This window comes from Ambystoma mexicanum, chromosome 2p (assembly GCF_040938575.1).
Source record: "Ambystoma mexicanum isolate Mex_15411 chromosome 2p, UKY_AmexF1_1, whole genome shotgun sequence".
NCBI classification, from domain to species: Eukaryota; Metazoa; Chordata; class Amphibia; order Caudata; family Ambystomatidae; genus Ambystoma; species Ambystoma mexicanum.
Window position 1 is genome coordinate 991171035 of NC_090923.1, and position 14463 is coordinate 991185497.

Genomic DNA, 14463 nt, shown 5'->3' on the forward strand with positions numbered 1-14463 from the left:
CCACTATGAACGCGTCTACCAGAGCTCCTCTCGGGGGAAATTCCCTTGAGCAGAACAGGTCGCATTTCCTGTTTAGGCTGGTGGCGAACAGATCTACCTGAGGGGTTCCCCAAAGGGTGAAGATCTCTTGAAGGACTTCCTGAGCTAGCTCCCACTCATGGGAGACTGTGCTCTGCCTGCTCAGAGCGTCCGCTGTCAAGTTCTTCTCTCCGGCTAGGTGAACTGCCGATAGAGAGATTCCTTCTTGGATTGCCCAAAACCAGAGCTGCATCGCCTCTCTGCACAGGGGTAGTGATCCTACGCCTCCTCTTTTGTTGAGGTAATGCATGGCCACCGTGTTGTCTGTCATTATCAGGACGTTCTTCCCTTGTACAGCTGGCAGGAACGCCTTCAGCGCACGTCTGATGGCTCTCAGCTCTAAAAGGTTGATATGTAGTCTGGACTCCGATGGAGACCAACGACCGCTGATGGTCAAGTCGTTGGCGTGGGCTCCTCACCCCGTGAGTGAGGCATCCGTGACTACTGTTATCTCCGGCCAGGGTTGCCAAAACTGTTCTCCTTTCAGAATGTTCTCCTGACAGGCCCACCACTGAAGGTCTCACGCTACTCTGTCGGGAACCTGAAGAAGATCTGTCATTCTCCCTGAGAATTGTGACCACTGAGTCCTCAGTGCCCACTGGAGGGATCTCATTCTCAGGCGAGCCTCTGGCACTAGGAAAATGCAGGATGCCATGAGGCCTAGCAACCTCAAAAAGTTGAAGGCTGGGAGACGTTGGGCATGTTGGAACTTGGTAACCATCTGTAGAATATCTTCAGCCCTCACCTCTTGTGGCGAGGCTTTTCCCAGGGAAGTGTCCAGGATCGCTCCGATGAACTGGAGTCTCTGCGATGGTATCATTTGTGACTTCTTTAAATTGAGGGAGAAGCCCAGTCTGTGAAGGAAGTGGCACACGTGATTTAGCTGGATCTGAGCTTGTTCCGGAGAAACAGCCCTGATCAACCAATCGTCCAGGTAGGGGTAGACGTGAATCCCTTCCCTCCTTAGACTTGCAGCCACTACCGACATTAACTTGGTGAAGACCCTCGGGGCGGAGGTCAGCCCAAATGGCAGCACTCGAAATTGATAGTGAGAGTTGCCAATTGCGAACCTCAGGTATTTCCTGTGTTTGAGATGGATAGGCACATGGAAATAAGCATCCTGAAGGTCCAGAGATACCAACCAGTCCTGGAACTGAAGGGCCTGGAGGATCTGAGAAAGAGTGACCATCTTGAATTTGTCTTTTCTGAGGAATTTGTTCAATTCTCGCAAGTCCAAGATGGGTCTCAGTCCTCCGTCTTTCTTTGGAATGAGAAAGTAAGGGGAGTACCAGCCCTTGTTCCTCTCCGCTACAGGTACCGGTTCTATGGCACCTTTCTCTAGCAGGTCCCAAATTTCCTGCAAGAGGAGTGGATCTGGAGCTTTCTGAGAGCTGATCCCCGGTGGATGACTCTGAGGTATACGTAGGAAAGGCAGGCAGTAACCTTGGGCAACTGTTTCCAATGCCCAAGCATCTGACGTGATAGCCTGCCATACCGCCAGATGTTGAGTCAACCTGCCTCCTACAGGTGTCCTGTGAGGGAAGTCCTCAGAGTGGTTTTGGGGCGGCTGATGCAGATGCTGATGGTGATGGTAAAGAGGCACCTGCTGTTGCTGCGGCTTTTGAATATCTACCCCGTCCACCTCGGGTAGTTCTTCTTTGTCCCCTTTGAGCCGGTCGTCCTCTACCTCTTCCGAATGCGGAGTAGAAGCGAAAGGACTTGCCCCTCGCAGAGGTTCCTGTGGGACGAAAAGGAGTCTGACGGATTGCAGCTCCTAGGGATTTTGCTGCTGCTTTTGAAGTTTGCAGTTTCTCTAAACTGTCATCTGCCTTTTTCCCGAACAAAGAAGAGCCATCGAATGGCATGTTCAAGAGCCTGGCTTGCACATCTGGGGCAAAACCAGACTCTCAACCATGCGAATCTCCTGGTTGATGTACTTGCCGCCATTGCTCTGCTGATACTGTCAGCCGAATCAATGCCCGTCTGGAGGGATTTGCACATAGCGTCTTTACCGTCCTGTATAATATTCAGGAACGCATCCCTTTCTTCTCCCTCCGGGATGCAGTCAGCCGCTGTAGAAGCACACTCCCAAAGTGTATGGCTGAACCTAGCAAGGGTGCAAGTAGCATTAACAGATTTTAACGCCATGCTACATGCTGAAAAGACTTTCTTTGCCATAGTATCATATTTTTTATCGTCCCTGTCCTGTGGGACGGTAGGATAAGCCGTCTTGACATTGGTAGAGGATGCTGCCTGTACCACCAGACTTTCTGGGGATGGGTGTTTAGACAAAAACTCCAGGTCTGTAGAAGATACCCTGTACTTTGTAGACAGTTTTTTATTTACTGCTGGTACGACATCTGGGGTTTCCCAGTTTGTCATGATCTTCCTCTGAAGAGCTTTATGAAAAGGCACCACAGGATCCTCCTGTGGGCCTTTGTCAAGAATATCCGTGAGATCATCTTGTTGGAAAGATTGTGAAGGTGCAGACCACCCCGTGAACTCTGTGATCCTGGCCATTAAGGCTCTATAGGGGGTTTCAGCATGCTCCTAGCTGGCCTAGCAAACTCCACCTCAGGGGAAGTGTCTAACCCACTTGCCCCATGTAAGGAATCATGAAGATACTTTAACCTGCGTTCTTCAGAGGAAAATTCCTCTCTAATTGGGGTTACAGGTCCCTGCAACTCAAATGTGTCTTCCTGTTCAGACAATTCACCCTCTTCCAAAATTGAGGACATAGTTCTCAATTGTTCTGAACTCATAAAGGGAGTAAATCCCATTTCCAAGGCAGAGGGTGCCGAACTTTTCATTATCGGCCTCGAAAACGTTGATGTTGTCGACGCCGAAGGCTTCGAGCGTGGCGTCGAAAACAAAGGCGGAGGCCTCGATGACCTCGACAGAATTGGGATTCTACTCGACAATCTTGAAGCCATCGCCATCGAGGACCTGGGGATAGTCACTGGGTGTGTCGTGACCGTGACTTTTCTTGGCGTCGACGCCGGGGTCGAAGCTGGCGTCGAGTCGACAGACCTGTGTGTCGAAGGTCCCTTCGACAACGGCGTCGAAGACACCGTCCTCGGCGGAACCCTCGTCGACAGAACCTTCGAGGAAGGTTTGGAGGTCATAGTCCTACTCGAGGGTTCGAGACGCGCTCGAGAGGTTTCCTTCGGCGGGTACTGCGACTCGCAGCGTTTTTGACCTTCGGGTCTTTCGACCAGAGCATCGCTCTCGGCAGTCTTCGAGGGGGTCGAGGCCGCTTTCTCGAAGACGCTCATCATATTTTTGCGGAATTCCTCCCACTATGTTTCGTGGGGCAAGGGATTCTTTTTGGCGAAACAGAGGAAGAGGAAGACGGAGAAGGGGATCTTCGACGTCTCCTCTTCGAGTGCTTCGATCTCGAGGAGTGATGGGACCCACTCCGAGACCTGGAGCGCGAATGGTGATGAGGAGACGAGTGTCTCGACTTCGTCGACGAAGAAGAAGCTTTAAAAGTCTTACCTTTCTCCAGCTTCCCCCTACGCTCCTTCAGGGCCTTAGCTGTCATGGACATACAGTCCTCGCACTCCGAACAATGGTGTTCAGCTCCCAAACACCACAGACAAACTCTGTGAGGGTCAGTCAGCAACATCTTTTTCCCACAATCTCGGCATTTTTTGAAGCCGGATCGAGGAGTTGTCGGTTCCGACGAGGAAGCCATCGAGTACGGATCGAATAACTCTAGGTAAATAGGATTAATCTGACAAGAACTGAGCAACGGTATTCCGAGGCACTGAGTAAGCGCGGAAAAACGGAACTGATCAACGGACGCTGCGCGCGGCCTTTATAGGCAGGATGACTTCTACGTCGATACAGCGGCTGTCGAGGGACATCGACTCGGAGGACGTCGACGCGCAGCGCCCTCTAGAGAGAAAAATGTTTCCGAGGCCAGCAGAGCTGGAAGGAGATATCTAAGATGAGGAATACGTCGGAGGACACGATCCCTTCGAATGTATATTTCAAATACCAGAAGCAACATTACATTCAAACATCAGGGACCTTTATGGGTGCCAGTACGGCCCAGTGTATGCCAACAGTTTCATGCACAGGTTTGAAGCCACTCATCATAAATCACCCTGTTTGGCACAAGTACTTAGCCAAGTGGTTCAGGTATATTGAGATCTTTGGCATTTGGCATGGTACCGGTGACGCATTACAAGAGGTCCTTACATTTATAAATGCGATTGACCATCGAATTTAATTCACAGCAGAAATTGGAACCCCAAATCTACACTTTTTGGATGTAGAAGTGAAGGTCATTGACAACACATCGACTATACTGTTTACTAAACCCACAGACAGGAATAATCTTCTGCAGCGGATGAGTATTCATCCCCCGAATCCACTGAAGAATTTGCTGTATGGGCAGCTGTTAAGGATTAAAAGGATTGTCAGTTATCCGAGGAATGTCAAATTGAGTTTGACAAAATGGTGAAAAAGTTTAAAGATAGAGGCTACTCGATGAATGACCTGCATATAGCCGTAGAGAAAACCATGAGTCAGTCCAGAACGGCAGTGCTTCAAATGAGACCCAAGAAAGTCACTCCACCGTTAGTATTTGGGTCTAAAATTTGTTTGCAGAGCAGTAAGGTAAAAGAGTGTTGATAAACATTGGGATATACTGAGGAATGATGTTACAACCAAAGATTTATTTTCCAAACCACCTGTGTTTGCCTATCTGAGGAGTGAGAATCTGTGAGGCATGCTAGTCAGCACGAGAGATCAGGTACCCAATAGCAACAGAAAAGAACACACACTTATCCATGCATAAGCTGTGGTAACTTAACAGCGTGATGAAGGATCTGTATGTCCTCCATTCCCACACGGGGCAACAAATACAGTTAAGGAATGTTGCAACCTGCTCTTCTGATAATGTCATTTATTGAATTAGGTGCCCTTGTGGCATGTACTATGTGGGAGAGACCAAAATAAGGGAGAAAGTAAGATGGAACGAGCACAAGTATTGTATACGAACTGACAACTAACATTCACCAGTGGCACGACATTTTATTGAACAAGGCCACGCTATTGCGCGAATGAAATTCCAGATTCTGGAGGTTCTCAACACAAATTCCCAAGGGACATCGCAAGTGGAAGAGCGCAAAGAGAGGCCTTTTGGGTTCACAGACTGGAATCCTTGATGCCAAATGTCATGAACGAAGAACTGAACTTACATTGTTTCCTACAAACATGATCTCTGTGTGCACAACACACGGCCAATTGTATATTGAACTGCACAATTTTTGCGAATTCATCTTCATTTGAATCTTTATCTTTGCCATGTGGATATTCTGTGAAGGCTAAACAAATACCAAGTTAACAGTTGGGTACTGAGACAATGTGATAATTGTTGAATATTAGGCGTGCATCACAATTTTGATTAGGTTTGTCTTCAAATTGGGTTAGTGTACGCTTTTGTCTCTTATTATGGGTTGATTCCAATCTTCTCTTTCCTTTTTTTTCCTCAATCTTATCTAATTAGTCACCTGGGTTGTCCCCATGACCGGCTTCACTTTAATTTCCAGTATTGTTCTGATGCGCACTTGTTTTAGATATACTCAACCAGCAGACTAGCACCAAGGTTAGCATTTAAACAAGTTCCCTTTTCTAAATACATTGCAGTGCATGGGCTGTGTACATGAATCAACACCCACCTCATGTTACCTACCCAACTACGGGCGTGTCCTTATTAAGATTTAAGATATCTTTAAGGTACAGCATGTGTATGCGTTGTAGGTTCGCACATCACACGCATGAGCTACGCTGGTCCAATCATGGAGTCACATGACAAGGTCACATGGCTCTTAATTTACCATAATAAACCGAGAGATCATGGTTACACGCGGAGGACCCAGTGCGACATAGCGATCTAAGAGTGACAAGCAAGACCGGTCCACTGGAAGCAGGGTATTAAGAGTACCGGGCATGTCAGAGCAGGGGATACTGACAGAGTGTCACTGTGCTTACCTCTAGATTCATCAGAGTAACCATCATCCACACAATACAGAGCATGGACGCATAGACCCGTATAAGTCTAGCAATTGTGTTATTCTGACACACACCGATCATTGATTTGCAGCAACACCAGTTAGGATTGGGTTCCATGATTAGTGTGCCATTTGATATTTGGTATTTTTGATGCAAGGATAGAATAGAGACCATTGATGGTCAAAGGTTGCTCAACATGATTTACATATTTACACAGTCGGAAGCTTTGTGCACTATATGTAGTGTCAATTAAGATTGGTCACAAACTACCTCTAATGGTTTATCTTTATTTTTCTGCTTTTTGTTTTTCTCCTTTCCTTTTTCTTTCATTTTTTCATCATCTACCTAATTCAACTCATTTTCTCTGCTGTCGGCTTTATGAACTGCTGCATGGGAAATGCATAGCCTTCATTTTTAAAAAGAAAATAAAGAAAATGCTATTGGACCTTTACATGATTATAACTGGGATATCATGGGATAATTGTATTCGAAATGATGTTTTGGTGATGGTGGCTGAAATTTGGTTATGTGCACCTATGTCACATGGTTTTGTGCATCAACTTAATTTCAATAATTTGCTGGAATTACATTTAACATGATTGTCATTTTTGGTTTTCCTGCACATGTATGGTCCGGGTGACTGGACATATGACTGTTTACATTGTATATAGAGCTATTGGCCCCAATGGACACATTGTCTCAAATGCATTGGCATTTGTAGCTTTTTCTGGAAGAGGCTGCTTATTGTGGTCTTGGAAATTTGTGACATCAATACAATGTTGGAACAAAGAGTGTGGAGTCACGATCAAAGTACACGTGCGCTAATTATCACTACTAAGTTAATACGATATATCATCAAAAATAGGAAGGAAGAAGTGTTAGCAGCAATCCAGTTCCCACCAACCAATCCACACAGGCCGGTAATAAATTAACAGTTATATGAAGAAAAGGGGTAGGATTGCGCTTAACACCATTACAATACTACAACCGTCAATCAAAGTATAGTATTTTAATAAGGTAGATTGAGAAATAGCTGACAACTATTTCGACACTCGGGTCGCTTTCAAGGCTAGATCACATACATCAGTGACATCACATAGTCAACATGTTCAGTAAATAACAATTATGAAGAGAGTGTAAGTAAAAAACATACCAAGAATCAGGTAAGGATGCTAGTACAGCAGTGGCAGGTCAATGTAGATAAACAAAAAAGAACAAAAGACCATAAAATAAATTAGCAAAAAAATCGAGAAAAAGTATATGTAAGGAAAATCGAGAAAAAGTATATGTAAGGTCATCAGCTTGAAATTCGATTAATGCCTTTGTATCTTCTCTAGGTTAATTGTGAACAGCACCCCGCGGCACAAACCTCATGCAAGTCCAAGTACCAGCCAAAAAGATCCGGTGGTGACCAGAGTTACGATTAGCGTCATCAAAATTGGTGATGTTCAGAAGACAGAACGAAAATAGTCACAATAACCAGTGATTGATGACAGGAAAGAAACCACACCTCAAGCGAAACTATATAAATCCAAAGTGGGAATGTACTAAGTCAGTTAGAAAATTACGAGGAAAAAGGGAGGGGTTGCTTACCCTTCAGAATAGTAAATTACAGCTCAATGGCGGTATCCTATTCAAGAGAGAACTCGGATTGAAATAAATAGTAAACTTGAGTATATTAAGAGCCAAAAAATTGAAGATAAGGCCACTCACCTATTAAGTTTTAATTAATAGTTCCCATCAGTCCGGGTAGATTGTGAATAAATTAAACAATGTCAAAGGCCACAAATGGCCGGCGTGAAAATATTGCCTAAAAGGGAAACCATAGCAAATCAGGGACTATCGGGGAACTCGGATTGAAAATAAATTGTAAATTTGAATTTATTAAAAACCAGAAAATTGAAGATAAGGCCACTCACCTATGAAGTATTAATTAATAGTTCCCATCAGTCCGGGTAGATTGTGAATAAATTAAACAATGTCAAAGGCCACAAATGGCCGGCGTAAAAATATTGCCTAAAAGGGAAACCATAACAAATCAGGGGCTAAGACATGAGCTTATACAAAAAAGAAGAAAAGCCAAGGTCAAAAGGAAAAGGCTACTTACTCGGCTAATCGAGAGAGAATACTAGTATATTTGGACAATTCCATTCAACGCTTACTAGAAATGCTCCGTATTAATGGATACCGTCAAGCGCGTCACAGGAGTGACGCCGATGGGTACGTTGGCACGTTACGTCGCTGCGGTGACGTATGATGTCAACAGAGTGACGATCAAGAAGGAGATTGGTGAATACAGTCGCAAGCAATGACGTAAAATGTAAACACGGCACCAAACAGAAAACACTGACGGCAAGTGCCGGGAGCAGACCAATATCATATTAAGATGCAAAATGTGGTCAAAATACTTGACCAAGAAAAAGATGGTGAAAAATAGTCGTTGGAAGCACAAAACTTTATCAGTAGTACAGGGGAGCCAGCCCCTAAAACCTGCATTAAAGGAAAATAGTGTACGAGCGGTCACGTTTGATAGAAAATATGGAAGAAATGGGTGCTGGCACTTGAGCGCGCATCAGGGGTGCGCCACAGTGATAACTGGCCACAAAACCATAAGTAGCAAAAATTCATGATATGAGGACATCAAAATATAAACTAGACATAAAACCGTTCAACGGTTTGGCAGTAAAACACAAAGATCAAATGGGCTAACATTCACAAAAAAACATGCATTTCGTGATCAGAGTTTAGTCCACGTGTAGTCCATCGCAGCAGACATATCAATTTTGCTTCCATCTGACGCAGTTTAAGCTGGAGATTCCCGCCCCTTTTCCCCTTTTGTGCTTTCAACAATCCAATGTAACGTAAATCAGAGGTTGAATCCATTTGATGTTCCAATTGCCAATGAATTGCTAGAGGCGATTTTGGTTCACACATTCGGAGACTGGCCAAGTGTTCTCTAATGCAGAATCTAAGTTGGCGAATAGTGCTACCCATGTAGAGTTTGCCACACACACATATGATGGCATAGACCACATGGGTAGTCCTGCAATTAATGAAGTCCTTAATCGAAACTGTGGAACCAAATTTGTCAGTGAAAGTTTGGCATTTAGGAAAAGCCCATGGGCACTGATTGCAGTTACCACATTTGTGGAAGCCAGTAGGTTGTTGTAACCAAGAGGAGTTAGACATTTTGTTATCTAAAAATGAGGGACTAATCTGTGACTTGATGGTAGGTGATCTCAAAAAAGTGAATTTCGGTTTGGATGAGAGATATGGCTCGAGATCCTTGTCGAGTCTCAGAATGTGCCAATGCTTAGCAACCATTTTATACAGCATTGAAGAATCAGCCGTAAATGGGGTGACCAGAGAAATATGTGATGAAGAGTCTTTCGGTCTTGGCACCTTACTCAAGAGGTCTGGCTGAGTGACATTAGTAAACTTGGCATAAGCTTCATTGATAACAGATGTTTTGTATCCCCTATTCAAAAAGCGTTGATTGATAGTGTTGCATTCTTTGTCAAAATCAATGGGACGAGTACAATTTCGTCTAGCCCTGTGAAATTCTCCGGTAGGAATATTGTTGATGGTAATTCTCCTATGATTACTTTGTGCTGCTAGTATAGAATTCACCTCAGTTGGTTTCCTATAAGTACGGGTGTAGAGTTGTTGATCCTCTACAAAGATATGTAGGTCCAAATAATCAATTTGTTTGTAATCACATTTACTAGTGAAATTGATACCAAATGTATTGGTGTTGGCAAAAGTTAGAATGTCATTGAAGGTCTCTTCAGTACCTCTCCAAATTAGAAAAATATCGTCAATAAACCGTCGCCAAGTAACGATATTGGAGACATACTGATTTTGGTTCAAAATGTGTGTTTCTTCAAAGTATGCCATGAAGAGATTGGCCAAAGAGGGTGCAAATTCGGCCCCCATGGCCACCCCCTTAAATTGTAGATAATATTGATCATTGAAAAGAAAAACATTATTAGCTAAAACAAATTGTAGAAATTGTTTGAGCATAGAAACATGTTCAAGGAATGATGCCGAGCTGTTTCTGAAAACATAATCTAATGTGAGCAATGCCAAGTCATGATTGATATTGGTATACAAAGCAACAACATCGATAGTAGCCAACATAAAGTCTGAATGCCACGTAATGGAAAAGAGGTCCTGAAGGATATGGGCACTGTCTCTAATGTAGGAATTCATTTGGATTACAAATGGTTTGAGCGCTTCGTCCAAGTATTTGGACAAGCCTTCGGTAGCCCAATTAATTCTGCTCATAATGGGCCTAACCTCAGGTAGAACATCATAAGGTTTATGTATCTTAGGCAAGAAATACATTGTAGGTATGGTGGGGTCAGTAATTAGTAGGAAGTCCTTTTCATCATCAGTTAGATAACCTCTAGAGTACCAGACATCAATCAATTCAATTAGGTCCAATACAACACGTTTGGTGGGATTAGATTTGAGAATCTGATAACAACCGGGGGTATCAAGGTGTTTAAGACCCATGGTAATATAGTCTGAGGAGTATAAAATGACAATTTTACCCCCTTATCTGCCTCCTTAATTACAATATTAGTATCATTGGCAAGATCTCATAGAGCAGTTTTTTGATTATTGGTAAGATTGGATTTCCATTGGGGTTTAGAGCGCTTGTCCAAATACTGGTGGATATTTCAAGTTAATGCTTGGTTAAAAGGTCTCAATGACATTGTCACCAGTAAATTGTGGCGTAAATTTGGATTTAAGTTAGAGTTCCCTGAGGTCCATATTGAGCAGGTTAATTTTCAAATCCTGAATAACATTTGAAGTGTCACACCCGGCCTCTTGATTCAAGGAAACCAGGGTTTCAATAGCTCTTAAATCTCCAATGCTGAACAGCATGTCATTGAGACCTTTAACCAAGCATTAACTCGAGATATCCACCAGTATTTGGACAAGCGCTCTGTGACGCGCTTGACGGTATCCATTAATACGGAGCATTTCTAGTAAGCGTTGAATGGAACTGTCCAGATATACTAGTATTCTCTCTCGATTAGCCGAGTAAGTAGCCTTTTCCTTTTGACCTTGGCTTTTCTTCTTTTTTGTATAAGCTCATGTCTTAGCCCCTGATTTGTTATGGTTTCCCTTTTAGGCAATATTTTCACGCCGGCCATTTGTGGCCTTTGACATTGTTTCATTTATTCACAATCTACCCGGACTGATGGGAACTATTAATTAATTCTTAATAGGTGAGTGGCCTTATCCTCAATTTTCTGGTTTTTAATAAATTCAAATTTACAATTTATTTTCAATCCGAGTTCCCCGATAGTCCTTGATTTGCTATGGTTTCCCTTTTAGGCAATATTTTCACGCCGGCCATTTGTGGCCTTTGACATTGTTTCACTTATTCACAATATACCCGGACTGATGGGAACTATTAATTAAAACTTAATAGGCGAGTGGCCTTATCTTCAATTATTTGGCTCTTAATATACTCAAGTTTACTATTTATTTCAATCCGAGTTCTCTCTTGAATAGGATACCGCCATTGAGCTGTAATTTACTATTCTGAAGGGTAAGCAACCCCTCCCTTTTTTCCCCATAATTTTCTAACTGACTTAGTACCTTCCCACTTTGGATTTATATAGTTTCGCTTGAGGTGTGGTTTCTTTCCTGTCATCAATCACTGGTTATTGTGACTATTTTCGTTCTGTCTTCTGAACATCACCAATTTTGATGATGCTAATCGTAACTCTGGTCACCACCGGATCTTTTTGGCTGGTACTTGGACTTGCATGAGGGTTGTGCCGCGGGGTGCTGTTCACAATTAACCTAGAGAAGATACAAAGGCATTAATCGAATTTCAAGCTGATGACCTTACATATACTTTTTCTCGATTTTCTGCTCATTTATTTTATGGTCTTTTGTTCTTTCTTGTTTATCTACATTGACCTGCCACTGCTGTACTACCATCCTTACCTGATTCTTGGTATGTTTTTTACTTACACTCTCTTCATAATTGTTATTTACTGAACATGTTGACTATGTGATGTCACTGATGTATGTGATCTAGCCTTGAAAACGACCTGAGTGTCGAAACACGTGTTGGCTATTTCTCAATCTACCTTATTAAAATACTGTACTTTGATTGACGGTTGTAGTGTAGTAATGGTGTTAAGCGCAATCCTACCCCTTTTCTTCATGTAACTGTCAATACAACGTTGCACAAAGTTAATATAAAAGAAATAAAAAGTGGTTTGAATACCTTGAATTGAATGTCCATCGAATCTTTGAAGATAAAGGCTGTGCAACCTGCACCAAAAGGCGTTCTGGACGTGATCCACATTGTTGTTAGTTTTGTAATGCCTTGTGCGGAGGCATCAGACTTTCGGGTTTGTACCCCAACTTTTGAGCAATTAAAACATACTGGGAGTAAAAACTGCAGTTTGCATGAATACCAAGTGGTGCCTACTCACCAACATAGCATATGCCCAGCCTTACCAGCCATGTACCTTACTTACCTCTACATGCACGTAGACAGTAGCTCTGACATCACCCAGCTGGTACACTGACTCCTTCTAAATAGGACCCCTCTGGCCATAGGGTTCAATGGTAGCTGTGATTTTACTAATAAATGAAATGGCTGGGAGGCTTTACTCATCCCTGGGGCTGGTGGGAGCGAGAGTACAGATCACATCAAGCTCAACAGCTTCCCTATTGGCGCCCAAGAATGTTTCAGGTTTGGAAAATATGCACTTTACACTGGAAAGCAAAGAGCACATTATGTTCTGCCACTTGTTGGGCCAAACATTCCTATCACGCACCATCTGAAACTAGGTGCATTCCACCACAGGCATGCAAAAACGTAAACACATGAAATACACTAACCCAGGGAGAAACCCATTCAGAGAATATTTTGAGCAGGCGTATATTGCTCGCGTTCCTTCGTTAAGTAGCCTCTTCTTAAATATTCTACTCCTACTCTCTGTATCATAGCATGGAGGGCAGGAAAGGCTTCAGTGAAAAGGCAACTCTTCTGAGCAACAATAAAATCAAAGCAATAGGAAACCTCATCTCAACTTTGATTCCCTCTGCAAAAACTCCAGGTTCGGACCAACACTGTAGTAAAAAAAATATATAAAAGGGACCCCTGTGAGGTGGTATATAACTTCCATAAAGTTTTTGCTCTGTAAAACACAAATCTGTTCAGGAAATATAATCCTAAATTGGACTGCTACAAAACCACCAGCACCCCATGCATCAACATCCATATACTATACCATATACTACAAAAGTCTGTAGACAAACAGATGTTGGAGTCTGGGAGAAGATAAGACATGCATTCAATGCCCAGCAACCTTTAAAGAAAGGCTCCCGTTTAAAGATGTAATTATAATGCACAAGACATACCCATTGGAATCACAGGACACCCTTTGACAATGTAAAAAAGCTTGGCTCTTTGTACAGGGTCCAGACGAATCACACAGATCAAGTCACTGCGCATCAGTGGTAGGGCATTATATTACAAGGATTTTCCTGCCTTTGATAAGAGTCTTCTCCTAAACTTCTACCTCAATCCTCTTACTGACTTTGGCAAATTACGGGTTCCTTGAGCTGCAACGATATGAGCCATACAAAAACTATAAAGAAATAAGTCAAGAAACTTTCAATGTTGTGAATGAGGGAAAGTATCATTCAGGGATGGATTTATACTGTTCAAAAACATTGTCACAAGCGCTTTCCAAACCACTGCAATACAAGTTTAATCAAAAGGGCGACGTTCTCTAGTTGTAGAAACACTCCGGAAACGGCACTAGTGTGGGGTCTATGTTAAATTTGATTTCCACACTATACACCAGCATGACTCACCAAGTGGCAAATGGCCTATACCATCCAAACCAGTTTTATACTTACTTTGTTTCCTCAATGCTGAGCGAAGCATCCCCAGAGGCAGATTTTGGCCCAGGAGCTGTTTTAATGAGACAAAACAAAATATTAATCCCACCACTGCCAATCCCATCTAACAAGCTCATTTAGCGATACTGCAATCCTATTGTAGATTACACTGTTAATTAGCAGGGGGCGATTAAGATGGGTTGTATGGTCAAAATACCAAAGTAATTCCACTGCAAAATGGCCAGCATCTATGCAGGAAATTGCCTTCAGCCAGATAAGCAATTTAACAGCCATCTCCTTATATATGAATTAAACAGTCTAGAGTTATGGTTGTGACTTATAGTGTAAAGGTTCTAGGACACAGGAATTTTTTTTACTCCAAGTCGCAAATTCAGCAAGCAATTGATCTAGCCAGATTGTAACACTAGTGCCAAATGTGGCAAAGTTTCATCAACGTTTTAAATGGTTAAACAT

At 42.9% G+C, this 14463-nt stretch overlaps 1 protein-coding gene across 1 annotated transcript in view; it reads right to left on the reverse strand.

The window, feature by feature from the left end:
* Window positions 1-14463, reverse strand: part of SART1 (spliceosome associated factor 1, recruiter of U4/U6.U5 tri-snRNP) — a 1237846-nt gene that overhangs the window by 1126769 nt on the left and 96614 nt on the right. Inside the window, exon 2 of the mRNA XM_069644803.1 lies at window positions 14008-14062. Coding sequence (XP_069500904.1) covers window positions 14008-14062 — 55 coding nt within the window. The remainder of the gene's footprint in view (window positions 1-14007; window positions 14063-14463) is intronic.